We start from the raw sequence: 26354 nt of genomic DNA on the forward strand, positions 1-26354 counted from the left end.
TATAAGATGCACTATTACAATTCAAATAAGTTTTCCCCCCCCCTTTTAATAAGAGCAAAGCTATGGAGAATATGTTCATTTTTATTTGTAACCACTGTCATATTACGGCTGCATCCCTTTTGTGCATTTTTTGTTGCTCTGGGTACTGTGTGCTGTGGAGCACCTGTAGGACTTGAAGAAGGAGGAGGAGAAGGAGGGAATGGAAGCAATGCGCTGCCAGGAAAATGGTGCAATGCTAAATCTTTTTCCTCCCACTGAACAAATGGCAAATGCGCTGTCCTGCCCTGTTCTGCAACAAGCTGGTTTGTGCAACACCTACTTAAGAGCAGCAGTAGGGAAATTATGCTGCAGATCTAATCCCGGAAAGAACTGAGGCTTGTTTCCAGTCACAGTTCACAAGGCAAAAAATAAAGGTTTGCCTCAGCTGGAGCGCGCACAAAAACAGATACAGAAAGTTTCCTGCAGCTCAAAACTGCACCAGAGGCCCTTGCAGAGAGCAGATCTGATTGACCTACTCTGGAAGAGATGCCAATAGTCCCCACAAGTGTCCTCTGGGCAGCATTAGGCAGACAGGCAGCTGTAATGCTGCTGCACTCCACGCGCATAACAACCTCTCACAGATGCTCAAAAGCCCCCCTCCTCCCCTAAAGATTCTGCTGGCTGCCTCTCCTTCCCAGCCTCCGCCGAGCTCAGCTGAGCTCTGAAAAGCAGCTGCGCCAAAGGAGAGCGAGAGCAGGCAGACAGAAACCATCATACTGGAGGGCGGGGAGCAGAGGGAAGGACCACAGGGCGCAACTAGGAGAGGAGCTGTAGCTGGCGGGGAAACAATGCAAAATTATTTGGAGCCAGGTTGGTTAAACACAGTGAAATGGGAAGAAGAACCCCACTATTTAATGGTTCCCCCTCTCAAGTAGTTTTGAGGCTTTGCAGCTATAGGTTTCTTTGTGTGGATTAGAATGGGCTTTACTTAACCAGCCCTAGATTGCTCTGAAAATGAACACCCCATAGCCACCAACACTAGCGAGCTTTGCCTGGATGACTATTTCCATTGCAGTCAGGAATCAAGATGCAAAAAACCCCACTGGTTTCCCTTATCTTACCCTTAACCCCCTAATTCTAGATGGGTAGTGGCTAGCTATAATTATTTGATAAAAGAAAGGCAACATTCAGAACCGCTCTCTCATTACGTCTTACGTTCTACGAGCTGAAGCAAAGTCACTGGAAACAGAGCCATTTCTACACTGGGGTGTCGTAACATTGCTGAAGAATTTTTATTTCCCACCCCACCCACACATTTCTCCCTAGCTCTGCCATTGTCAATACAATGAGGACAGGGAGGGGTGTTGTATGAGGGCATTAGTGTATTTTGGTCAAAGTAATACCAGAGAGAGAGCGGACAAATGTTTTATCGTGTTTTTAATAATCTATTGAGACCTTTGTATCAGTTTAATTCTTCATCCAGTTCTTTATGATCCCAGTTCATTCTTGAGTACTATACCCCAAGAAAGCGTCACACTTCCACCACGGTGCTCGGGTTGTCTACCTCGTAATAAGTACCCTGCCTCTGGCTGATTCAAGCCCACAAAGACTGGCTGGACCTTCAATTACTCGATGTCACAGGAGGAAGACTAGATTTATATGCAGGCAATTCAAGGGAGCGTGTCAAATTCAACCTAGCCTGCCTGGACCCAGGTGGCTTTCTGACGGTATGGAACCAGTCAAGAGACCTAAAATAAACTTTGCTAAGGGCACAGCACAACAGAAATTCGTCAAGTATGTCAATTATCTTAAATGAAAAAAAAAAAGAAGTTTGGCTTTTAACCAGGCATCAGTGAACAGAAAGACTCCATCTGTTCATAGGTGGGACCAAAATCCAGCACAGCATCCTTACATATGATCAATTATGTGGGGTTGGGGCTTACCTCCACCCCCCACAAAAAATATTTTATTCAAGTTGACACCCCTGCAAGGATCACAGGGTGGTCTACAATACTAAAACACAAAACATAGTAACAAATAAAAACATCACTACCCCCTTTCCACTCTTGGGGAAATATGGGCAAAGTAGAAGCCCTGCAAAAAAATTAAATGTGGCATTGTAGGGTGGAAAAGCCTTAAAAAAACCAACAACCCACCAGGCAACTGACAGCTTAGAGGCCAAGCCACGGGTTCAAACAAGAACCTCAAATGTCAGGAAGAGAGCCTTGTGGGGACAATGGGCTGAGTTTTAAGACTAAATGCTCCTTTGGTTTCTAAGCACCACACTGCTATTATCATAAATCTGTCATTCTAGAATGGCAGCGATTTTCCTTTTTTTGAAACTGGAGAGAAGATTGTGATTTAATGCATCGCCACGATCAAAAATAAAAAGCAAATCTGCGAAATGATTCCCAGCAATCAAAATACAGGGGTGCATCATTTTAAAGGCTGTACGAGCGGCAATGCCACTGTTTTAACAGCTACAGAGCAATCTTGTGAGAACTTCTGACAGTATTTGGGCAAGTGATAAAAATACACCAACTGTGGAAGAAAAGGCTTCAGGGGTTGAGCCTACCTTGCCTGTTCTCTTGGGTAATGTTAGTCATGCTTCCATCTTCTGCAAAGCCACATTCCAAGTTATCCAGTATCTGCAATGAATATTTTTTTAAGCAACTTTGTTGAGTTTGAACACCATTCCAGGGTGAAATCAAATAGTTGTAAACTGAAATCAGTCACGGTCACCATATTCAAAGATTCAAACAGGGCTCCCCACCCCATGGGAGCAACTTTTGAAATCACCAATCTATTGGAAGTAATAGGAATCACCCTTCAAATCAATTAAGAAGAAAAAGAGAGAATGCTTTCATACTGCTGCTTGGCTGAAATGACATACACCCAAGAGTTAATATTCTGTGGACAAATGCCAGCTCCCTCGGCCTGAAAGAGAGATGAGCGCCGCAACCCCATAGCCACCTTTGACTGGACATAACCGTCCAGGGGTCCTTTACCCTTTACCTTATTCCGAACATAACTGGAGAAAAAGACGTTAGGCAGGATATCAATTATTTCCTTCAGGGGAGGGTTATTAGCATGTACAAAACGAAAGCAGTGCAACACAAACCGAAGTAAGCATGTTCAGTGTTGTGAGCTGCTTTGAGGACTGTATATATCCACTAAACGAATTTGTCATCCGTGGAGCCAGTCATTGCTCACCGGTGACGACAGCCCAGCGAGAGCTTCCCATTTGGGCTGCCTGCCAGTGACTGAGACTGTGCCTGCCACAAGACATGGTTGGTGGGCTTCAATCAGACAGGCGGGTGACACTATTGTGCAGGCAGAGGGTTTGGTTCTAGACCAAGGAGATCAGGGTTCAAAGAGCTGGTCAGCAATGAAACCCTGTAACTGGTATGGGGCCAGTCACAGCCTAACCCAGCTCCCAAGACTGTTGGGAGGATAAACTGGGATCATGCCCGTGTACGCCAGCTTGGGACTACTTGGAGGAAGTGAGAGATATGTGGACATCTGGAGATGAAGCCAGAGCTCACCGAGCCCAGTATTGCAGCAGAGTTGTCGGGCAGAGAGCTTTATGAACACTTGAAGAGATGCCAGGGACTGAATCCAAGACATTCTGCATGCTAATGTACATGCTGGCCCCTTCCCTGCAATAGGTTGGATCTGACATTATCTTTCCGTTCACAAAAGGGACAGCAATTCAGTGGAGGCTCTCACTGGCGGAAACAGGGGTGCGGAAGCCACTCTTGCTGATTCCCCTGGAAGCCCCCTTCTACAGTTTGAGGTACTGCCAACCATCTGGAGCAGTTGTTGAGGAAGGCACAGGGGACTGGTGGGAGAAGGCAATCGAGAAGCATGCTGCAAATGAAGGCCCCTTCATGGAAACTCTGGATCTGAGCCAATGCAATAAAATAAATAAAATACAAGCTGATTCCAAAAGAGGTGTTAAAAACAACCACCACCACCTAACCCAAATGTTCTCTCTCTTTGGTAGTTTTATAGCTTCCAGCAGGGGTTTCATTCCTAGTTAAACAATAATCTATCCTGTATCACATACCTTTTCTTTCAGAACGATTTCTGTGATTAAAATGAAGTCTGGGCAAGCTAAAATAAAGATGGCTGTGATGATCTGGAAAATTATTTGGGCTGCTAGCTTTGAATGGTTTTGTGCCTGAAATTATAAATCAAACCTCCCATCTGCATGGAAGAAGATCTTCGGTTCCCTCCGTGACGCCTCAAATACCATCACTCCTAAAATCATGATTTGTAGCATCCTTTGGCCTAAGAGAACTAAATGAGACTCATTCCAGAGCACTTGTACTTTAATTAGCTAGTCGTTTCTGCTGATCAGCAAATATAAGGGACTCCCTCTCCTGGGGACTGAGTGCACTGTTTCGGTGCTGATTTCGGCTCCTGCGGGCTGAGAGATGGAAGGCCCCAGCTGCAATTTGCATTTAAAGCCCCATCATCCCACTTTAATCAGTCATGGCTTCCCCCAAAGAATCATGGGAACTGTGGTTCATTAAAGGTGCTGAGAGAGGGATGAGCGTGTAGATTCCTTTGACTTCTTTGTGGCTGAAATGTAGCTTGCTGCGCAAAATTGAAAGGAATGTGGCCTTTGGGTCTGAAATGGTTTCCCCACCCTTGTCGTGGAACTTCATCTCTTGTCACCTCTCTTGGACATGATTCTTCCGACATCTTCCCTGCAATCGGTTACAGCACAGGTATCTGCCCACACCTTCCACAACAAAGGCAGGGGCAAAGTGGTCACTCAGTTTCTCCTCATCCTCCTCTGTCACTCCTTTGATGTGTGAGGGCCCAACTATCTCCTTACTCATTTCCCGATGTTCTTAGAAGACATTTTCACTGTGGGGTTTAGCAATATTGTTTTCCTGTTCTTTCACTTGCCTTTACCACCAGCTTACTTCTGCCAGGAATTTATTTTCCTTTCTGCTCTTCCCATTTGGGCAAAGCTTCCATCTTCTGAAAGTAGACTTTTTAAAAAAAATTTAAGGTCACACATACATTATTACAAGTGTTAAAAAAGATTTCTCTGTGTTGCTTCATGAAAGTGTTCCTGGCATTTTGATGAAATATAGAACTGTGCTTTTGTTCCTAGGACGAATTTTAGATGGTGCATCTTTTCTGTTGAGTAAATATGTAGCCTATAGGCATTATCAGGACAAAACACATGGGAAGATGAGAATTGAATATTCTACACTTCAGGAGACTCGGCCTTGCTTTTTTATATATTTGTAAGGTATTTTTTAAAGCTCTTAGTTGTGTTTTTTTTGTTTGGACCACTGGCCTGCCTAACATAAATCAATATACTTTTGTACTGGTGAGCCAGCGTAGTAGGGAATTGTCTTCAGGCAAACAAAAACTGCAGTGTGGATGTTAATTTATTTCTCCCTCCACCCCCATTCATCTCCACAAAAATGTTCGTTGGAAAATCTAGCTGGGACCACTTAAAGACTGACACTGGTGAAAGAAGGCATTCACCTTGAGACATATTGGGAAGGGGGTAGGATGTAAAAAGAAAAAGAAAAAAAGAAACTGCAAGTTTGAATTTGGTCCAGTAAGACCCCCAAACTCTCCAATGATGATTTTGGCACAAGATTTGCAGAAGAGCGGTGTTTAGCCAGGCTTCCGGCTAGTTTTTAAATGTGCTGGTGCAGACAGATTAGCTTTTCCATTTTCCTTGCCATGTTGAATGGAAGCAGTCAGCTGAAGCACTTGAAATTACACACTTGCTGGTTCTCGCGGTGAGACTTGCCAGGGATGGGGAAGCTGTGGCCCTTCAGCTATTGCTGGACTACAATTCCTATCACCACCTATCATTAGCCATGCTGCCTGGTGCAGATGGGAGTTGTAGTTCAGCCGCATCAGGAAGGCCACAGGCTCTCCAACTGCAGTAAAGTCTTTCCCATCCCACTTGCATGCATATGTGTGAATTTGAGCTGTGATGATTAGACTATCCTGATAAGGATAGAAGCAGTATTCTGTGCTCTGGTAACCTCTAGAGGCAAACTAAGGCCTGGGGGCTGGATCCAGCCCAATCGTCTTCTAAATCTGGCCCGCAGATGGTCTGGGAATCAGCGTGTTTTTACATGAGTAAAAACTCATGTAAACTCATGTCCCTTTATTTACAATGCATCTCTGGGTTATTTGTGGGGCATAGGAATTCGTTCACCCCCCCCCCCAATATAGTCCGCCTGCCCCCCCAAGGTCTGAGGGACAGTGGATTGGCCCCCTGCTGAAAAAGTTTGCTGTAGTGCGGTGTAGTGGTTAAGAGAGGTAGCCTCGTAATCTGGTGAACCGGGTTCGTGTCTCCGCTCCTCCACATGCAACTGCTGAGTGACCTTGGGCTAGTCAGACTTCTCTGAAATCTCTCAGCCTCACTCACCTCACAGAGTGTTTGTTGTAGGGGAGGAAGGGAAAAGGAGAATGTTAGCCGCTTTGAGACTCCTTAAAGGGAGTGAAAGGCAGGATATCAAATCCAAACTCTTCTTCTCCTTCTCTAGAGCAGTGTTTTTCAACCACTGTTCCGCGGCACACTAATGTGCCGCGAGATGTTGCCTGGTGTGCCGTGGGAAAAATTGAAAAATTCGAAAGATTTAAAAATAAAGTATTTTATAATTTTTCATATTTCTGTTTACTTACTATTTCATAATAAAGTAATTATAAAATACTTTCTTTGTCTTTATTTGATCCCTTTTCAAGAGAATTACTTTATATATAGTCAATATAGGCACAGAGTTAATTTTTTTAACATTTTCTAATGGTGGTGTGCCTTGTGATTTTTTTCATGAAACAAGTGTGCCTTTGCCCAAAAAAGGTTGAAAAATACTGCTCTAGAGGTTAGACTACTGCCATATGTTACATGTGGGATTGCCTTTGAAATCAGCAAGAAGGCAACCAAAATCATCAGAAAATTGAGGTACCTTCCATAAGAGCAGTACCTATTTATTTACTTGCACTTTGATGTGCTTTTGAACTGCTAGGTTGCAGGAGCAGGGACCGAGCAACAGGCGCTCACCTGTCGCAGGGATTCAAATCACCGACTTTCTGATCGGTAAGTCCTAGGCTCTGTGGTTTAACCCATAGTGCCACCCGCATCCCAGTGAAAGGATGGCCCTGCGCAAAAGTGGCTGGGGACCAACCGGAGGAGATGCCTATAGCCTTCACGGCCTGCTTAAGGATTTGATGGAGTCATCTGCTTGGCCTCTGTGAACGAGGCAAGACTTTTGGTAGGATCCAGCTGGATTGTTCTCATATCCAGAGTGGGTTTGTTTGGTTTGATGAAAATAAAAATTACCAGCATCTTATTAAATGAGAAGATTGATATGGTTCAAAGTAGGATACTTCGCTAACATTTAACTTTGGATATTGCCACCCCACAAGGTTTGTTTGTTTGTCACATTACTAGGCTGACGGTTTGTTTAAAGTGAAAACATAACTGAGTAGCAATGGCCTTTGGAATACAGAGTTAAGGTGTAACGAACACTCACATTTCTAACAGCAAAATCTTAAGATTTCGGAGCACAGAGCATGAGCCAGTCAAAATGAAGTGCTTTCAAATTCCACTGAGTCTGGAAAAGAGCAGCTTCTTTTAAGCCTACCCTGTCTGTCAAAGAATTATTGCATCATAACTGTGCAATGAATGACTGAAATTTGATGGCTGTTCCAGACATTCTAAATACTCTGCTTTCAGAAAGTGCAAGGCTACTGATGCCCAAGTATTGAAGAAAGATTGGCTGCCCTTTACCTTTGTGCAGATTGTTTTCATACTGTGCAGTCTATCAAGTGACTCTTGAGGATTTCCGAGGTACTGCTGAAGTTCAGCATGCAAAATCCTCATGGAAAAAGGAACCATGGAACCTAGAATGGTAACAAAATGGATGGGTTGCAATTATTGTAGTTATCGGTACAGTCCACGTCTATCACAGGCATATGCTCTCTGCATTTACTCAATATAAGGTTATGTCTCTCTGGAGACATGATCTATACAGGCCTGAAACAAACCTTAGCAAGATGTAGATTTCGGGACAGCTGCCCACCCCCCTCCCTGCACTCTGTCACCCTTCTTCATTGTTGCACTTAATGAATTGTTTGCCTAATATCTTTCCCTAAAATTTCAAGATTTAAGTTATCTGAGGAAGTGATGAGCAAATTAAACCAGACCAGTGTTCAGCTGTGGTCTCCGTTTTATCTGTGAAACTGTAAGTGCAATTTGAGTTCTATTTACTCACTGATTTTTGTGAGGGACTGAATGCAAACCAAATAAGGTTTCAGAATTCCACACGTCCGTATGTGGCTGCCAGCCATTGTGATTTTACTATTACTTGAAGACTCATTAGTCACTTTAGGCCTACAAGGGTCATTAGAAGTCATTTAAGTCTTTTCCTTTAGGGAAACCAGGTCCTGTTGTACTTGAACTATTCCTAAGAGGTACTGCGCCTCGTTTTTTAAACAGTTTGAGCTTCTTCTTGGATGTCATAGAATCATTGAGTTGGAATGAGCCATTTGAGTCACTTAGTCCAACCCCTTGGAATGCAGGTCTAACGATTCCTTTACACAATGTTTTAGGACCCAAATTTGCAAAACATGAAACTTTAGGGCTTAGAAAACAAATGAAAGTATTCTTTATACAATAACAAGCCAATATATTTTTGTGAGGAGAATCCCCCTGTTAGGAACACACCAAATTGTCTAGTAGCCCAGGGTCTTTTCTGCTGACCTGTGAGCTCTGCAGTGCTTTCTTAACGACTTCAAATAACTTCATTCCTCTATTTTGTGCCCCCATCATTTGTTCTTCTTGTCCTTTGTGGCTGTGGCTCTAAAGCCACAGTTTTCAGGTCCTATTACACCACCCGGGCTGCTCACAATCCACTTCTTTTCAGACCTACTGAGTATAAAAGCTTCACTCCACAGACAGATGGATAGTCACCATGCCACAGAGAGAAAAATATGACTTCACTAGCCCTGAGAATGGTTATTAAGCAAAGTTAATGATCCTACATGCTGCTGCATGGAAGGCCAACTCATTAGCAGAGAGGTTAGTGTGCAATGGAAATCCATATCGCAATCAGAAAGATGTAGCACCAGAGCTAATCCCACAGCTTCATTTTAGAAGGGGCAAATAAAGTTGGCAGCCAACCAGCACTGAAGTCAATTTCTTACAAAATGGGAGTTACTACTTGGCTCACTTCAGATTTGGGGGTGGGGGTGGGTATGGAATCTTATTTTCCCACAGCATCTACACCATGAATCCTGGACGGCACAGGAATGGGAGCGACATGCATGAGGAACAGGCCAAGCACCCAAGTTCTGCTATTTCCAAGCCTGGGAGTTTGAATTTATTTATTTTTAAGAAGGTCAAAAGTGGAAGGTGCAATGCATTCAGAGGTAGGCTGGTTTCCCCCACTTTGGTCTTGGAAAAGATGGTTTTTCTCTCTCTCATTCCTCAGTTACATCCCAACTAGGCAAAAATACCAGGACTTTTACTTTCATAGTAATATTTTAAAATACATTTTTAAACCAGAGATACTGATAGCTTCCTTTATGATTTTGCTAAAGTACGCTGTCACTTGCACTGTAGGACAAAATTCTTGTGAGCTTATGAAAATACAGTACTATTTAGTGACGGGGAAAGTCGATTAATGCTGTGTCAAAATATCTGGATTTAGATGTGTAACTTTTGCTCAAATAGTATCAGCAAATTTTACTTTAGAATGAGACAAATGCACACATAGAATCACAGAAATGTAGGGTTGGCAGGTATTCTGGGGATCATCTAGTCCGAGGTTTCCCAAACTTGGGTCTCCAGATGTTGTTGGACTACAACTCCCATTATCCATTCCCAGAAGGACCAGCGGCCAGGGATGATGGGAATTGTAGTCCAAAAAAACAACAAGGGACCCAAGTTTGGGAAACCCTGATCTACCCTTACAAGGTAGCATCACAACAAAAAAGAAAAAAAGGAAAAAAGAAAAAAAGAAAAGCAATCACCACTTTAAAAAGGCTTGACACTGACAACATGTTTCTTCACTGATGACCCAGGATAGAAAGAGGCAACATTGATCACAAATTCCCTTAGTTCCTCTATCTATCTATCTATCTATCTATCTATCTATCTATCTATCTATCTTTTATTTATTTATTTATTATGGTTATTTATATCCTACTTTCTAGGATACGCATCCTTCCAAGGTAATAAAATTGCAGCCACACAATTAAATCATAACAGTTCATTACCATTCTTTCCACAGGGCAGTGGATAGCAGGCAGCTCTGCCAGGAAGGGAAAGTCCTTCTGGAACAGCCTCTGAGGTGGTCTTCACCTCACTGCAGCAGAGCGAGAGATGGGCAACAGGGCTACTGAATCACCTCCACTGAGAGACCAGTTACATTTGACAGTTCCTACTTCTGAAATGGCCATTATTTAGGCTACGGTAAAAAAAAATATACACCACCTATTTTGTACCAAATATTGACACCCAGCCCCAAAATAAATAAATAAAAAGACTGCAAGACAAAGTTATCCATATATAAATTATATAATATTAAAATTTTAACCACAAATAATGTGTACTTATACTGTCCTTCTGTAGCCTGTTCCTTTATTTATTTTGAATATTATTTTCAATTTTGCACTGACAGATTTCTAATATGATCTGATTTAAAAGCATAATGAAAGGATTAGGCTACTGCAAATTAGTTTTGTGGTTCTGGAATAATTTTTTAAAACTCAAGGGAAAAAAGCGTTTTCTGTCTTTTGGGGGCATATGGGGAAATAAATATATATATACACACACACACACATATATATACCTAGCATCCAAAAGCAGACTCCTTCAAAATGAAGAATAATCATCACCTCTGAATTGCTGCAGGAGAAAAACACAAAAGCAGACCTTGGGAGCACAGGAGAGGTAACAACAAGTTAGGGAAAGTCTTTCAAGAAGGTGAACCTTTCTCGTCAAAAATCTGCAAGGCAACCATGTTGGCCAGGAGTTTAGGGACGTTAAGAGCTCTAGAAGCTGCTAAGTCAAGCTTCACAGAGAGCACTGAAGAGCCACAGAGGCAGAAAGACCAAATCTTAATAGGACACTTCTGAATCTACCATAAAGACCCAGCAGCTTTGCTTGGTCTGCTCTCCCTACAACCGTTGTAAGAATCATCAGGCTGGAGGCAAGACTGTTTGTGCTGTTTGTAGTGTGAGTTATTGCTTGATTGCTGGCTGAGTGAATGTAGCTGGGGTGAAGTTGTGGCCCAAGACTTGCCTTACTTTCACAGCAGGCCCTGTCTTGAAATGAGCAACCACAAAGGGGCTTGCCGTTTTTCTGAGGGGGTTTGTGTGTGTCACACTGGGGTGATTCAGGGGCGGGGGCACCCTGCGCTGTCAGCCAGGATAAAGAAGTGCAGGCTGCCTGAGAGAGCTTTTCAATCAACATTTTGGTCGAAACAGCAAGACTTTGGGTTTGTGGCACGACGACACGGCCACGTTGAACTTTCTTCCAGCTTCAGATTAAAAAGCCAGGACAAAAAGAGGCTAATAAAGGAGAGCACATTCCGACAGAAAAGGGAAATCTAGTTGTTGTAATGAACAGACAAGGAAACAGGTAACATGAAAGCCTGCCTAATTAATCGTAAACAGAGGCAGTCCTCAAATTCTCATGAGGACAGATTTAAAAGCAGGACAATGCCTCATAGTTCACCTGTGAGTTTCTGGCAGCGTGACAGACTCTGCGATAACCAGGATTATGAACTATGAAAGGGGGGGGGAGGGAATCACACTGAGGAGTCTTATATAAACAAGGTGCATTGGTTAGTCACAGCATTCTAGAAGAATTATGCACACCTACAGGTTTCTCACAGTGGTAATAACCCCTTTTCAAAATAAATTTCCACAGTTCCAGAAGTCTCTGAGAAGTTTTAAGCAAGGGCTGGGTTGTTTCTGCACCATGCAAAACATGGAGGACATCTCTAACACTGTTAAGCAGTTAACTGTGTCTGCAAGTCAGTCTTTATTATAATGGTCAAATGCATGATGGCATAATGCTTCTGCATAATGTGTATCTACTGTAAAGCCAATAAGTGAGGGATATGAACAGGCTTGAGAAGTATACGCAGGTTAAGCATCCTGCTGCAACACAGTCCCTTTCAGACGTTAAGAGCTGTGTTTCTCGTAATGTCTGAAGCTACTCTTAAGGAGATGGCAAAATATCCATCATTCTTATAGACAGGTTGTGGAGAAATGGTGATCTTCTGAAGATTCTGTTTACAGAGTCCTTTTTCACTCCCCTTTTCTCCCCACCTCGTTCCTTTCAGTGAGACCTGGGCCACCCAGATTCAGAAGCAAAGAAAACAGAGTCAACTTTGATGAATTGGTATCCCCAAGTGCCACACTTCGCTCTTCTCCGCAGGAGTAAATCGTATAATTATTTGAGGGAATCTAAAGGGGTGAAACTTCAGACACCACTAAGGTGGAGGTTAAGACAGTTTCCTGCCTTAGCCATTTAAGAGATAAGCCTGCTCCTATCTAAATAATCACTATTCCGGGTATTTCCTCATCATGCTAGAAAGTGATGGCACCAGGAAAATGACTGTACACAGGATCCTTTTAAAAATGATGATTACGGGCAGGATTCATCTAATAATTATTATTGCCTGATTCCCCCCTCCTTGTCCTACAAAACCAAACTCCCGCTCATCAAAACATGGCAGCAAGTTAGTGCAATCCAATACTTTGTGCAGCAGAAATAAGGTGGGGTTACCTGAGGTCTGGCATACATAAACAAGTGCTCTAATCTAGGACAAGATTTTCATACAGGGGAATGGGTCAGATAAAGAAGTAGAAGGTAATTAAAAAAAACAAAAGGAGGAGAATGCAACTCTTTTTCATGGCAAGTTATTTGGAGTAAAAACAAAAACAAACGAACAAAAAAACAACAACAGAAACACATAAGGAAAACGACCAACTAAAATGTTACAGTCAGTATTTATAGGATACTTTGCAGCTAAAATCCTATAGTTAGAAACCAAGACAGGCAAACAACAGAATCAGATTTCCATGAGCACATACAGACCACCCCCCCAAAAAAAATCCCTATCCTTATTTTAGTACTCAACGTTCTAAGACATGCAAGCAACAAAATCAGATTTCCATGAGCACAAACAAAAAAAATCCCTGTCCTTATTTTAGTACTCAACATTCTATATAAGGAACTAATGAATAGCCTGGGAAAATAAGGTATGGAAAAGTCTTGACTTGGTCAGGAATCTGGGTGGAGACAACTGGGAGTTACCATGCGGGAGCATGATATCCATAGTGTTATATTTGTTGTTTTTTTAAAAAGGCTTTAGGCAAATCCTATGTCATGTGGCAACTAAAGATTCCAAGGCAAGGAGAAAGGTGACAGAAGTCAAACTGGGCTGCAGAGGTGAGGGTACAGCATTAAGCTGGTATTCAGGAAAGTAGGAACAAGGGAGACAAAGAGCAACAGAGGAAGAAGAGAAGATGTTGAGCAATGATTGCACAGGCAGGAAAAAGAAACAGAGAGAGAAATAATACTTGGGAGGCAGTATTAGCCCTGGGCTGTAGCAATTATACAGCATCAGTACCAAGAACACAGAACTCACTGGGCAGCGCTAGGAATAGCTGCCGGGTTTACAAAACAGAAAAGTGTATGAAAAACATCAAGAAAGCAATGTAATTATAGGATGGAAAGAACTTTAGCCATAAGGATCTCCAGTGCAGAATTCTTCATCTTGAAGAGATGCATTACGCATTCTCCAGCAGGTGTGAAGGTAGCATACTACTATTAGTAAGGCTGCCACTAGAGGGGGAACAAAACACATCCTTCAAGTGGGCCCTGCCAGATTGCACACTGAAAGCAAAGTATTTTCTGCTATTTCTCCCCCTCGTGTCATAATTACTTTACCGAAACACTGGAACACCTACAGTTGTTTCAACGTTTTAGAAGTATGTGATTTATACATATATATAAAAGAGAGGCAAAACTGGAATTTTTTTTCTTTTTTAAACCAATCTCTTGAAGCAAAAGGAATACTTTTAAGTCCTTGTAAAAGACGGAAGAGGATGGAAAGACAGAGCCTTTAAAGCCACGTGACAGCTGCCACATTCTAAAAGCTAGATTTTTTTTCTAACGCAGATGACCATGGCAGGGTAATCATAACTGCCACACCTATGCTGGAAATCCTCTGAGCGATGAAGGTGGTCCTCTTCGGACCCTGCCAATCGTATGCTGGCTCAGGAGCACTGCTGGTGTCTGTGACAACCTCAAAACGGTGAAGCTAGCCTGTGAGTTCCTTCTCTTGAGAGAAGGAAAGAGGACTTCCTCTAGTTAAAACCAGTACACCAACTCAACTAGCATTTCCAAAGAACAAGAAATCGTCGGAGAATTTAAGGCTTGAAAAGACCTGAAGGGCAGCAATATCCTAAAGCTACACTTACTATCAAAATTAACCTTTGCTTTCTTGTCAAATTGACTTTGCAGGGCAGGTAGCCTGACAGCAACCGCCTACTAGAACTAAAAAAAGAAAAAGAGCATTACAAGCAGAATGAACGAAAACCATACCTTGAAATAGTCACTAAAGACAGGCAACTGGCAGTGGGGGGTGGGGCGGTCTTTAGGGCGAGCAGGACAGAATAGAAAATTTAAGTAAACAAGATCTAATTGCATCTTTGTAATGAAATAGATACACAGGCAATTGTCATGCAGGTTAATGTACAATCTCTGGTGCTTCCTCATCACCAAGGATGGGGAACATCACATGTGAATGGCAGGATGTGTTTGCCATAAAGAGAGGAGTATATGGATGCTGGGGTGTACACTGGGATGCGTTCATCGGCTATTCTGTTCTGCATGGGGTGGGATGGAGAGCTGGAATCTGGCTCCTACAAGACTAAATACTAGATGAGGAATGTGAATGGGCACTAAGATTTTGTACAGACAAGGGTCATATAGTTAAAGCTATGGTTTTCCCAGTAGTGATGTATGGAAGTGAGAGCTGGACCATAAAGAAGGCTGATCGCCGAAGAATTGATGCTTTTGAATTATGGTGCTGGAAGAGACTCTTGAGAGTCCCATGGACTGCAAGAAGATCAAACCTATCCATTATGAAGGAAATCAGCCCTGAGTGCTCACTGGAAGGACAGATCCTGAAGCTGAGGCTCCAATACTTTGGCCACCTCATGAGAAGAGAAGACTCCCTGGAAAAGACCCTGATGTTGGGAAAGATGGAGGGCACAAGGAGAAGGGGATGACAGAGGACAAGATGGTTGGACAGTGTTCTCGAAGCTACAATCATGAGTCTGACCAAACTGCGGGAGGCAGTGGAAGACAGGAGTGCCTGGCGTGCTCTGGTCCATGGGGTCACGAAGAGTCAGACACGACTAAATGACTAAACAACAACATGGACTGCATACTACATGGCATGTAAGGTAGGCTATGAAGAGCTGGCTGTATTTTAATTAACAAAAGTAGATGCCACAGAAAGAGCTGTGGGATTCTAGTTGGAGAAAGGGGATGAGGGTAAGTGACAAATACGTGGTGTGTCAATAAAAGTTGGCAGTTTAAGTTGGAAAATTCAGACTCACACAAATATGGACCATAAAAGAGGCAGAATTTATCCAGAAGGGAAAAGTTACTGTGGAGTAAAAAGAAAAGCATTTAACAAGTCTAGTTGCATAGACGCCAAGGATAAAGTAGTACTAGAAATGTTAAGAGACATCCATGGAAATTCATAACATTTCCAGACTGAAATTCACATGCTGTTCGGAAATGAAATGCATTTCATTTCATTCAATGAATATTTTGAATTGATCCAAATTACACACATGAATTAAATGAAATGTATTTTATACCACTTTCATAACCATTATTTATTTGTATCTCGACACATTTGATTGCAAAGTGCATTTTAATTGCCTAATTCGTTTAACTATTGTGAATCAAAATGAGATAGATAAATCAAAGATTTTACAGTTATGCTTGTTACACCAAAAAATGAAAAGAAAAATTAGCAACCATCAGCATATTATCATAGATGACGGTTACTGCGCAGTAGATAAAATATATGTATGATTTATGTTTATTTTATCATTTAAATTAGCTGTTTAACGACACAGATTCATTTTTCATTTTCAATACAGTTTATTGCAAGGCAGACTGTTAGGTATGCCCTTTCTACCTCTTAGGCCATCAAGATAGCGTAGCCCTCAAATATGAACAAAGGAAGGGTGACAGTCTTTTCCAAGCTTTGATCTAATACACCTGACATTTCCTATTATAGGAAGATCAGCTGGATCCCTGCATTATCTGACTTTTTATCTGATTATAGATATAAATTCCTTAAGAAGCTAGATAGGTAAGGGGTTAAAAAGATATCTCATCTTTAGTATGCTTAGTCTTGGACTATTCTGTAATTCTAAAGCCCTCATCTTTTACTCTTAGCACTTTTGTAGCCCAGTACAGACATAATGCTACACCATAGTTAGTACTAAACATGTCATTGTCATTGCCTTAGCAATGGTTGATTAAGATTCACAGACGTACAGAGGGCATGCATAAGAAGACATCAGCAAACCTTCATTCTAAATTTACAAGAAGAGAATAGGGAGCTGGGTGATATTAACAACATAGTTCGGACATAACACTTCACTATGGTTCAATTCCAAACTGGATTTGCAAATTTGGTTCAAGTCATTCATTCACATCCTGGTTTGTAACCAAACCTTAGCCATGATTTACATTTCCAATACAGTGCTGAACCAGGATTTAAGGAAAACAAGCCATGGATATGAGCTAGGTTTGCACAAGACATGCTTTTTACCTCAAAACCTGATTTCAGTGTTGCTAATAACCTCCAAGGATCAGGCTACAGGATTAAAGTTCAATGTGTTCCTTAAAAGAATAATTCTAAGCTTTGGTGTTGGGGGTTGTTTTGCTTGTGTGTTTGTGTGCAAGCCTGTCAGAGGTACCAACAGATCCGACCATGTTTGCAAAAAGAGAGAACTTCTGGAGCCACACACTGAACACATAAATACTGCATGACCTCAACCTCTCTAAGGTGGTACCAGCAATGCCTTGCTTCAGTGAATGAAGGTATTTTGAGCATTCCATCCTCAAAGGTCTATAATAACAACAACCTCGGAAATAGCGTATTTTTTGTCAGAGCAGCTGATGAAGGCAGAAGCCGAAACATTTTGCTATAAGAATATAAGATTCCTGTTTTGTTAATCACTGTGTTAAACTAAACATCTGGTTTTGGCGATTAACTGCATCCTACCATGATCCTGAACAAACTTGTCTGAAGGGCTGTTCAATGCTTTCATTACTATTTATCATATGAATGGCAGGTGTTTCATCTATATGTGTTTGAAGTCACTTGGAGACTTCTGGATAACAAGTGACTAACAAGTTTAATAAATAACAATATAATTTGGCCTCTGTTTAAATATATATATATATAGAGAGAGAGAGAGAGTGTGTACACACGCACACACACACACACACACACACACACACACACATATACACACACACACACACACACACACAGATATAGACATACATACATACATACATACATACATATATATATATATCTGTTTGAACACACATATATATAAAATAAACTGGGTCTACTTTCTAAAATGCTTTTGCATATTATATGCTTGCTATCTTTTACCAAACATGTGCTTTTGGAAAAAAACACAGACCTCAGTTCACTATATTTTGCTTTGAAGAAGGATATTTAGACTCCTTACTAAGTCGACCTGGCAACCGAGTTAAAGCAGGCTACTACAGAAAATACAGCCCTTGAGGCCCGACCGGAACAGGAGCCTCAACTGGGAAACCCAGAAGCTAGGTCAAGGGAACCCACTCATCAATCTATGCTTGGAGGAAAGGGGGGGTCTCCTGCCCCGATCGAGGTGGAGGAGTGGCTAAACGACACAAGAGCTCGACATCCAGATCTGGGCAGTTTTAATTACATAATGACAGGGTTGTACAAAGATCTGTTGGAAGAACATCAAACTCAGCTAATTAAAGAACTGGGGCCAATTAAAAACTTTCTTTCAGAATGTTTGGGTTTGCTCACCTCCCTGATTGAACTAATCAGGAGGAAAGAGGACTGCCACTTTCACAAAGAAGCCAGCAATAAGCCAAATGGAAATAAAATCCAGCCCAACATCAAAGAAAGGAAAACAAGCAGAGCCAAACTAGTCCAAGGGAAAGTACTGGCCACTAGGAAACCTTCCTTAAAGGGAAAGAGACCAATGCATAAGAAGAAGCCGAAGAATGTGAAGATAGGCCGAAAGGCTAAGAGACTTTCAGGGAACCAGCATGGTCAAAAGACCTTCAAGAAGTTAGGCGACCATTGTGTTGTTTCTGTCTACAAAGTTGTTTTACTCCCTTTAAGGTTGAAAACTTGGGTTTCCTCTTCTAAACTATGTAAGAAAACGGACAAAATCCGGCAACATTAAAATCTTGAAACTCCCATTAATGTCAATGGAATATATTTAAGCATGTTCCTAATTCTCTGACTGAAGTCAATGTGATCTAAACACTCTAATGCCCAGCATCCTTAGTATTAGAAGAACAGAATATAAACAGATTTACCTTTGCGTCCTGGGTATACATGGGGGTAATACTCGTAATATAGATCAGGCTGGTCTAGATTTCCAAATGGTTCAAATTCCATTTCAGCGTTTTGGAAGAGACCCAGTTTCACCAGGAGTGCAAGTCTTACAAACCAAAGCTTGAAAAAGGAAAAAAAGAAAAGAAAAGGGGGGAGGGGGGGAGACAGATCATTTGACAGTGTTTACTGCAAAACGCAAACTTACTTTACTATTAGTTTTCTAATGATGCCTAAAAAGCTGCCTATGATACATTCACAGATATCCACATAACAGATGCCTTTGGCCAAAATCAGAAAGCTAAAATAGGTGGTTCTGTCTTCATTTAACTATCTTTATTTTCTGCTCATCTGCCAATGAAATAACAGCAACTAACATCACATAAAAGGTAAAGGTACCCCTGACCATAAGGTCCAGTCGCGGATGACTCTGGAATTGCGGCGCTTATTTTGTTCTATACGCCGAGGAGCCGGCGTTTGTCCACAGACGGCTTCCGGGTCATGTGGCCAGCATGACTAAACTGCTTCTGGTGAACCAGAGCAGCGCACGGAAATGCCATTTACCTTCCTGCCGGAGCGGTACCTATTTATCTATTTGCACTTTGACGTGCTTCCGAACTGCTAGGTGGGCAGGAGCTGAGACTGAGCAACGGGAGCTCACCCCATCACGGGGATTCGAACCACCGACCATCTGTTCGGCAAGCCCTAGGCTCTGTGGTTTAGACCACAGTGCCACCCGCATCCCGCAACATCACATAGCTGTACATATAATTTATGGTTTTTATTATTATTAATTGAATTTATTTGTCAACTTTTTATTAAAAGTAACTCCAAGTGACTAACACTAAAACCAACATTAAACTAAAATGAATTAAAAGCTAAAAATGCATTCATATTTAATTAAACGCAGGTCTAAGACATCCCACTCATTGAAGGAGACCACAGATAATTAAATGCCAAAGGATGGTATCGAAGGTCACCAAGAGAGCAAGGAGAATTAACAGGGACACACTCCCCCTGTCTCTCTCCTGACAAGGGACCAAGACAATTTCCATGACAAAACTGGCCTGGACTGCAATGGATGGACCTAGGGCAAAACATGCCAATTTGAGGATGGGATTTGCTGCTCTCATCCAATCCTGATTCCTCCAAACTGGCTGCCATCACAAGTTGAAAAGAATAACCAATTATTTGCCACAATATTGCTAGGTATTATTATAAGAAATGTATACATTGTTTATGCCTCCAGCTATTCCCACTGACACACACCCATAAGAGAACTAGAACACAGATTCATCAGTGGAGTTCTCAAGCATCCTGCTTACTAGCCACAGCGCCACAAAACATCTTTATAACCTTTGTATCAATAACACTTGAAACAGAGAAATTGCAATTGCTTTTAAATAAATATCAGCACAAAATATTATTACAATGCTCATAAAAATCTTTGGAACACAACTCTCTCTAAAGTGAAAAAAATCTAGGTAAGTATGCTGCCGCTGCAGAAGAATTTTTAAATTATTTGTTCATAATATGCTTTTCGGGCTAGAACAAGTGCAAAGTATCTTCTTCCCCAACATGACAGTAAAGACAATGGCCTTCCGTTTGCATTACAAATCTCAGCTTTTGGTTTTAAATAGATCATGCTTGCAGGACTAATCCTGAAAATACAAAGGCATCTGGAGGGATCTTAAACAGCCAGTGGTCAGAATCAGGGCACCTATAAGTTGGGAACAAGCAATTTCAGCTAGTTAGACTGATAGATAGGCTCTGTTCCTTAACACTGCAGTTGTGCGTACTCTGTTGATGCAAGTTACATGCAAAGGCAAATGCATACATTAGCTGCAGGCCTCCAGTTTGTGTTACATTTCCATGAAGATTCTTGTAGTGGAACAAATTACCCACTCCTGCTTTAAAGTGCACATTCAGGAAGTGACAGCAAATAAAAATAGCGCTGAAGGATGGCTCTCTTCACCCGTTTGTAAAACCGAACCCACAATTTTGCTTGACTGAAAGGCAAATGTACCTGCAGAGAGTCTGTTGTATGACTTGTGGGCAAGCCATTTTTGCCATAGCCTTGACCGTGGGCAGTCAGAAGCCGTCCGCATAAGTCAACGGCCGCTCTCCAGTTTTTGCTGCTCTGGGTGGGAGGGAAAAAAGAAGAAGAATAGGCTAAGTAACAAATAAATTCGGCTGCTAAAAAGTTGGAGCTGCTTATTTTGCTTGAAGCAGCTCCAGCTAACCATTAGTAATAATGACAAGGTCAGTAAAGTTAGCCAGTAGGAAGTGGGATGTCATTTGTCAAAACTGCTTGTATAATTAGGCAAAAAGCGAAGCCAGGCATGACTCACAATTTACAATTAGAAGATTGCTAGTGTAAAAGGATACACAATTTATTATGACAGGACAGATATTGTTCCATTCAGAAGCAGTGGTCAGGCTCCATCTGAAATGCTCAACGTTCCTCCCCGCCTTCCTAAGTTTCATACCTATTCTCTCCAAATAACACTGCTATTTTATTCTCTTTCTAGGATCCAATTACGTTCTTATTAGATTTGAATCGATGGCTTCATGAAGGTCATCAATAAGATTTCCTTGAAAAATACAGCTTGGTCAAAATGAAATATTTTAGTGAATATCAACAGCTGAGATTTGAAAAGTCTAGTCGTTCACCCAGATATAGCACCAAATGAAATACAGTGGTACCTCAGTTACATACGCTTCAGGTTACACACTCTGCTAACCCAGAAATAGTGCTTCAGGTTAAGAACTTTGCTTCAGGATAAGAACAGAAATCGGGCTCCGGCGGTGCGGCAGCAGCAGGAGGCCCCATTAGCTAAAGTGGTGCTTCAGGTTAAGAACAGTTTCAGGTTAAGAACAGACCTCAGGAACGAATTAAGTACTTAACCTGAGGTACCACTGTATGGGGGAATTTTCAAAACAAAACAGAGGGAGAGAGAGAACCCCCAAAAATCACGCAAGTGTACTTCTTTCTATGGGCATTTGCTAGACATTTGTCCGCAGCCCATACATTTTGTATTTAAAAGTGTTTAGTCCTCAAAAAACAGGCAGATTTTTCAGAAGCCACAGCTATTTGTACCCCAGGCTCACAATTCCCTCGGGGGAAAACAACTTATGCCTGTTCCGTTCAAAAGCTAGGATAAAGAATGGCTGTTGCTTCTTGTCAGAGCTAAGAAAAGAGAGAGAATTGTCCCTGTGTGTCCAGTACAGCCAGTAAAGAGTGGAATCAAGGACAGTAACTGGGTCGAACTCCTACGACACCACTGAGTAATTCCCTGAAAGTGGCAGAAGTCAGTGACATAAATCAAAAGGAACATCATGAACAGCAGCTTCTCTTTGCCAAACTATTTTCTCCTTGAGTGTAGAAAAGGATACTAAACGGAAGTCCCTCCACCAAGTGCTACTTCTGCAGTCCACTCTAGTCCTATTCTTTACAATTATCCCTGTGGCACAATCCATTCGGAGGGGAGGCAGATGACTTGCGTCACTTATTTATTGATTCATGAAGATGGGAAGATATATCTGTGGTCAAAGGGGACAACTGCTCTTCTGTTGTGTGTTGCGTCCCACTTAAAATCTGACCTAAAATCTGGGGTCTACACGGGATGGTAGATGATGATGATTATCCAAAATGTGTATTTATTTTTTAAAAGGTGTGTGGGCTGTTTTTTAAGGACAAGGTTCTTTCTAGGCAGCTTACAAACACATAATAATGAAAATCAGAACTCCTCTAATTAATGCAATACAATATGTCATTACCCATTAAAATCAATGTACACGACTCATTCAAGACCCATTAATTTCCATAGGTCTTCTCCAAATATACATCCATCCATGCCTCACTTGATTTGTACTGCCTTTCTGTGGTTAAAACCATTCTCAAATACATAATTGCAAACGTAAGGAAAGTAAGGTAAAGGTAAAGGGACCCCGACCATTAGGCCCAGTTGTGTCCGACTCTCGCTTTTGGCTGAGGGAGCCGGCGTACAGCTTCCGGGTCATGTGGCCAGCATGACTAAGCCACTTCTGGTGAGCCAGAGCAGCGCACGGAAACGCCATTTACCTTCCCACCGGAGTGGTACCTATTTATCTACTTGCACTTTGAGGTGCTTTCGAACTGCTAGGTTGACAGGAGCAGGGACCAAGCAATGGGAGCTCACCCTGTCGCGGGGATTCGAACCGCCGACCTTCTGATTGGCAAGTCCTAGGCTCTGTGGTTTAACCAATTTCCACGTAAATCATAATTAGACCTAAAATAAATAATCAATAAGAGCAAAAAAAACACCCCACCCTAAACAAAACTTCCTAAGCAATATACCAGCCCAAGAGTCTGTTCAGCAGCCTTAGCTTTTGTAGCGGGACTCAGTCAGGGACCTGCTCTCTCAGGCCAGCGAACACTATTCCAATGGAGACTATTCATGCAAATTGGGAGTCTGCCTCAGGAAACCACAAACACTCCCTTCACTTGGCTGGCTTCAGAAATCCAAACCATAGATCATGGCTATTACTGGGCTCACCGTATGAACTGTGACACACTGTTATCTATAAAGCAAACCAATAATTTATTTTCATATGTGCTGCAAGGAAGAGGTGTGGGTGAGAAGAGCAAGAACAATCCCTTAAATGACTAAGAACATTCCTTAAATTTTGAACTAGAGAAGTGAAGTACTTAGTGATGCTAAGTATTTTATTTCAGATGCTGCCATACTTGAATAATTCTGAGGAAGCTTTTAAGGGGCCAAAAGTCAACAGTACGCTACACTGATTACTGCTTCTTCTACAATAGATGTAGAATCCAGTATTATTATTACTATTTTTTTTTAAAAAAAGAGAGAATATGTGAAGATAGCTATGTTTCATGTAACTGTGATATTTTAAAAATGTACACCTAGTAACTGTATCACAATCAGATCTATTCATCACATAATTCCTTTTGGATTGCTCTTTGTGGGTAAAGTCCAATTTCTGCTGAGTTTGCTGGCTTACTGTGGTGGAAGAAGAATACCATGCTATTCATTTGTTAAGAATATAGTGTCATGACATTTATTAAAGGTTACTGGGCTACTAGTGCACTGGCTGCCTAATGAACTTTCGAGAGAAGGTGAAAGATGCTAATGGAAAAGCAATTGGGAAAAGAGGTTCAACATGTTCAAACTTGGGAAGACAAAATATAGTCCCAAATTATCTGGCTACAATAGCAAGTTTGGAATGCTTAACACGAAGTATATGGTATCTTTAAGTAGTTTACAAGTGTGTGGGTAAGGGGAACAGATCTTGATTTAGACATTGTGCCAGGAGGTACTAACACCAGTGTGCTGTGATTTTGGTTGCTAGAGAGTATTGCAGGATAATGGCCTAGATTAAAAAATACTTAGCAACTAGTTTTGCATAGGGGTAGCTTTGGACGTAGTCTTGAACAAACAAGGAATTCAATTTTTTTTAAAAAAGATGTTAATTGTGCTATGGTTCCCATTTATCTCCAGCATAGAAACCTTTCAAACTTCTGATGACATTCTAATCAAAGGCAAATATACATTCTTTTCCTCACACAATGATTTAGCTGTCTAAATTACACATCCAAACTCTTCCTGTAGCTGAGGAGCTTCTTCTTAGAGGCAGTTTTACTCTCTAACTGATCCACAAGCTTGCTTGTAAAATATACTGAGGATTGCAGTTTAGTTAATCTTCTTGCTGTATTATTAGCAGTGTTCTTTCTTTTTGCTGCCTGAATATTTAAACTTCATTTCACAGTACTGAAGCTGAGAGAATAGCCGTTTGCCTAAGACTAGCTAAGGATTCCATGGCTAATGTGAAATGGGAACCAGGGTCTTCTTGGTTCACAGCTCTTAGCCTCTATAGTACACAAAGAGATATACTATCCCATCTTTGTATCAGTTGCTCAGGTACAGACACAGAGCTTCCTGCATTTTAATGGGATCATAGCCAGAGGACACAGAACAGCAGGAATGGACACCATCTGTTCTTTGATGTATGACAGATGTACATGTGCAATGAAGGTCACCCAGTTCAGGTGATACAGCAGAATAATGGACCAACCATAATAAATAAATGGATGTCTGATTTCCAATATAAATTCAATTTTTTTTATTACTGTTATTAAATTTCTGATGACCATCTGTTTACTTCTCTGGAAAGGACTATTGAAGATTACTCATCTAACCCCTAAGAGAAATCAGGATTAAGAAACTTAACTTTCTGGCATTTTTTTTTTACATTAGACACAAAACTACTGAGAGTCCTATTCACTGGGCTATAGACAACCACAGGCTGCTCAATAGCCCTAGGACAATGACGCCTGAAAAACTTAAGGCATCGTTCAGGTTGAAGAAACACTTGTCTATAAATCCTACTTTAGGAAGAGTTAATTGATGCTTTTGAATTATGGTGCTGGAGGAGACTCTTAAGAGTCCCATGGACTGCAAGAAGATCAAACGTATCCATTCTCAAGGAAATCAGCCCTGAGTGCTCACTAGAAGGACAGATCCTGAAGCTGAGGCTCCAATACTTTGGCCACCTCATGAGAAGAGAAGACTCCCTGGAAAAGACCCTGATGTTGGGAAAGATTGGGGGCACAAGAAGAAGGGAATGACAGAGGATGAGATGGTTGGACAGTGTTCTCGAAGCTACCAGCAAGAGTTTGACCAAACTGCGGGAGGCAGTGGAAGACAGGAGTGCCTGGCGTGCTCTGGTCCATGGGGTCACGAAGAGTCGGACACGACTAAACGACTGAACAACAACAATATGACAGATCCTTAAACCCACTGATTCCATGCGTAAAGGAAAAAGAAACCTAGCAGTTTCAAACTTTCTATCTTCAGAGAAGCATTTCCATGTTGACTGTCTCCCACTATACACATAGGTTTTAGGGTGTATACCCAAACTTCTGCAGCTGCATGTTGCAGTGATAGATGTAGATGAATGGGCATGTGGGGTTGTTGCTTTTTAAGAACATTTGCCAGCCATGACTGATTTACCTATTGGGGAACCCTAAATAATATTCTTGAGAAACCCCAGACCTCTCAAAGAGCACAGTATGAAAGTTACAGGCATAACCCATCTCAGTTTTTTTCTAAATCAACTGAAGAACCATTAGTTGTAGCCATAACTCCTTGACCAGTTTTTTGTTTAAAAATACAATTTAAACTGGGAGGTTTGAAGTAAAACTTCTCCGGTATAAAACAGTAAATATGTACAAGAACTACAGCATATTATTTTTGACAACATATGAAAATTCAACATTAAATCAGAAGCACAACTAACAGAATGTGTATGATTTTTTCCAAACGGAGTCTCAAAAGGGAGTCATTAACTCTACATGCGACACCATTAAAATGATTAAAATGTCCTCCTCCATTTGCTATGACATTCTTCTCGATTGTAAATTACTCTGGTAGAACACTCTGACATTACTTAGAGAAACTCACGTCAGTAACCCCTTCTTAGGCTAAAGTTTGTTTGAAGTTATTACGAGCATAAAGCTCATTAATACGCCATTGAAATATTGCAATTAAAAAATTTAAGTCTATTTCTTACATGCTTTCTATACTGAAAACTATCAGTTGCCTGCTGCTACTGTCCCACTTTAATTACAAAAATGCTGCAAGAGCCATTCATTTATGGAATAAATTAAAATGCAAAGTCTTGAAACGATGGTGC

At 41.4% G+C, this 26354-nt stretch overlaps 1 protein-coding gene across 8 annotated transcripts in view; it reads right to left on the bottom strand.

Annotated features, from left to right (window-relative positions):
- Nucleotides 1-26354, bottom strand: part of TRAPPC12 (trafficking protein particle complex subunit 12) — a gene marked incomplete at its 5' end in the record, with an annotated part of 224703 nt that overhangs the window by 18348 nt on the left and 180001 nt on the right. For all 8 annotated transcript variants that reach the window (XM_081906140.1, XM_081906136.1, XM_081906135.1 and 5 more), the window contains 4 exons: nucleotides 2555-2627; nucleotides 7760-7872; nucleotides 18641-18779; nucleotides 20683-20796. In XM_081906140.1, coding sequence (XP_081762266.1) covers nucleotides 2555-2627; nucleotides 7760-7872; nucleotides 18641-18779; nucleotides 20683-20796 — 439 coding nt within the window. The remainder of the gene's footprint in view (nucleotides 1-2554; nucleotides 2628-7759; nucleotides 7873-18640; nucleotides 18780-20682; nucleotides 20797-26354) is intronic.

The sequence above is a fragment of the Podarcis melisellensis genome (genome assembly GCF_964234715.1).
Source record: "Podarcis melisellensis genome assembly, chromosome: 3".
NCBI lineage: Eukaryota > Metazoa > Chordata > Lepidosauria > Squamata > Lacertidae > Podarcis > Podarcis melisellensis.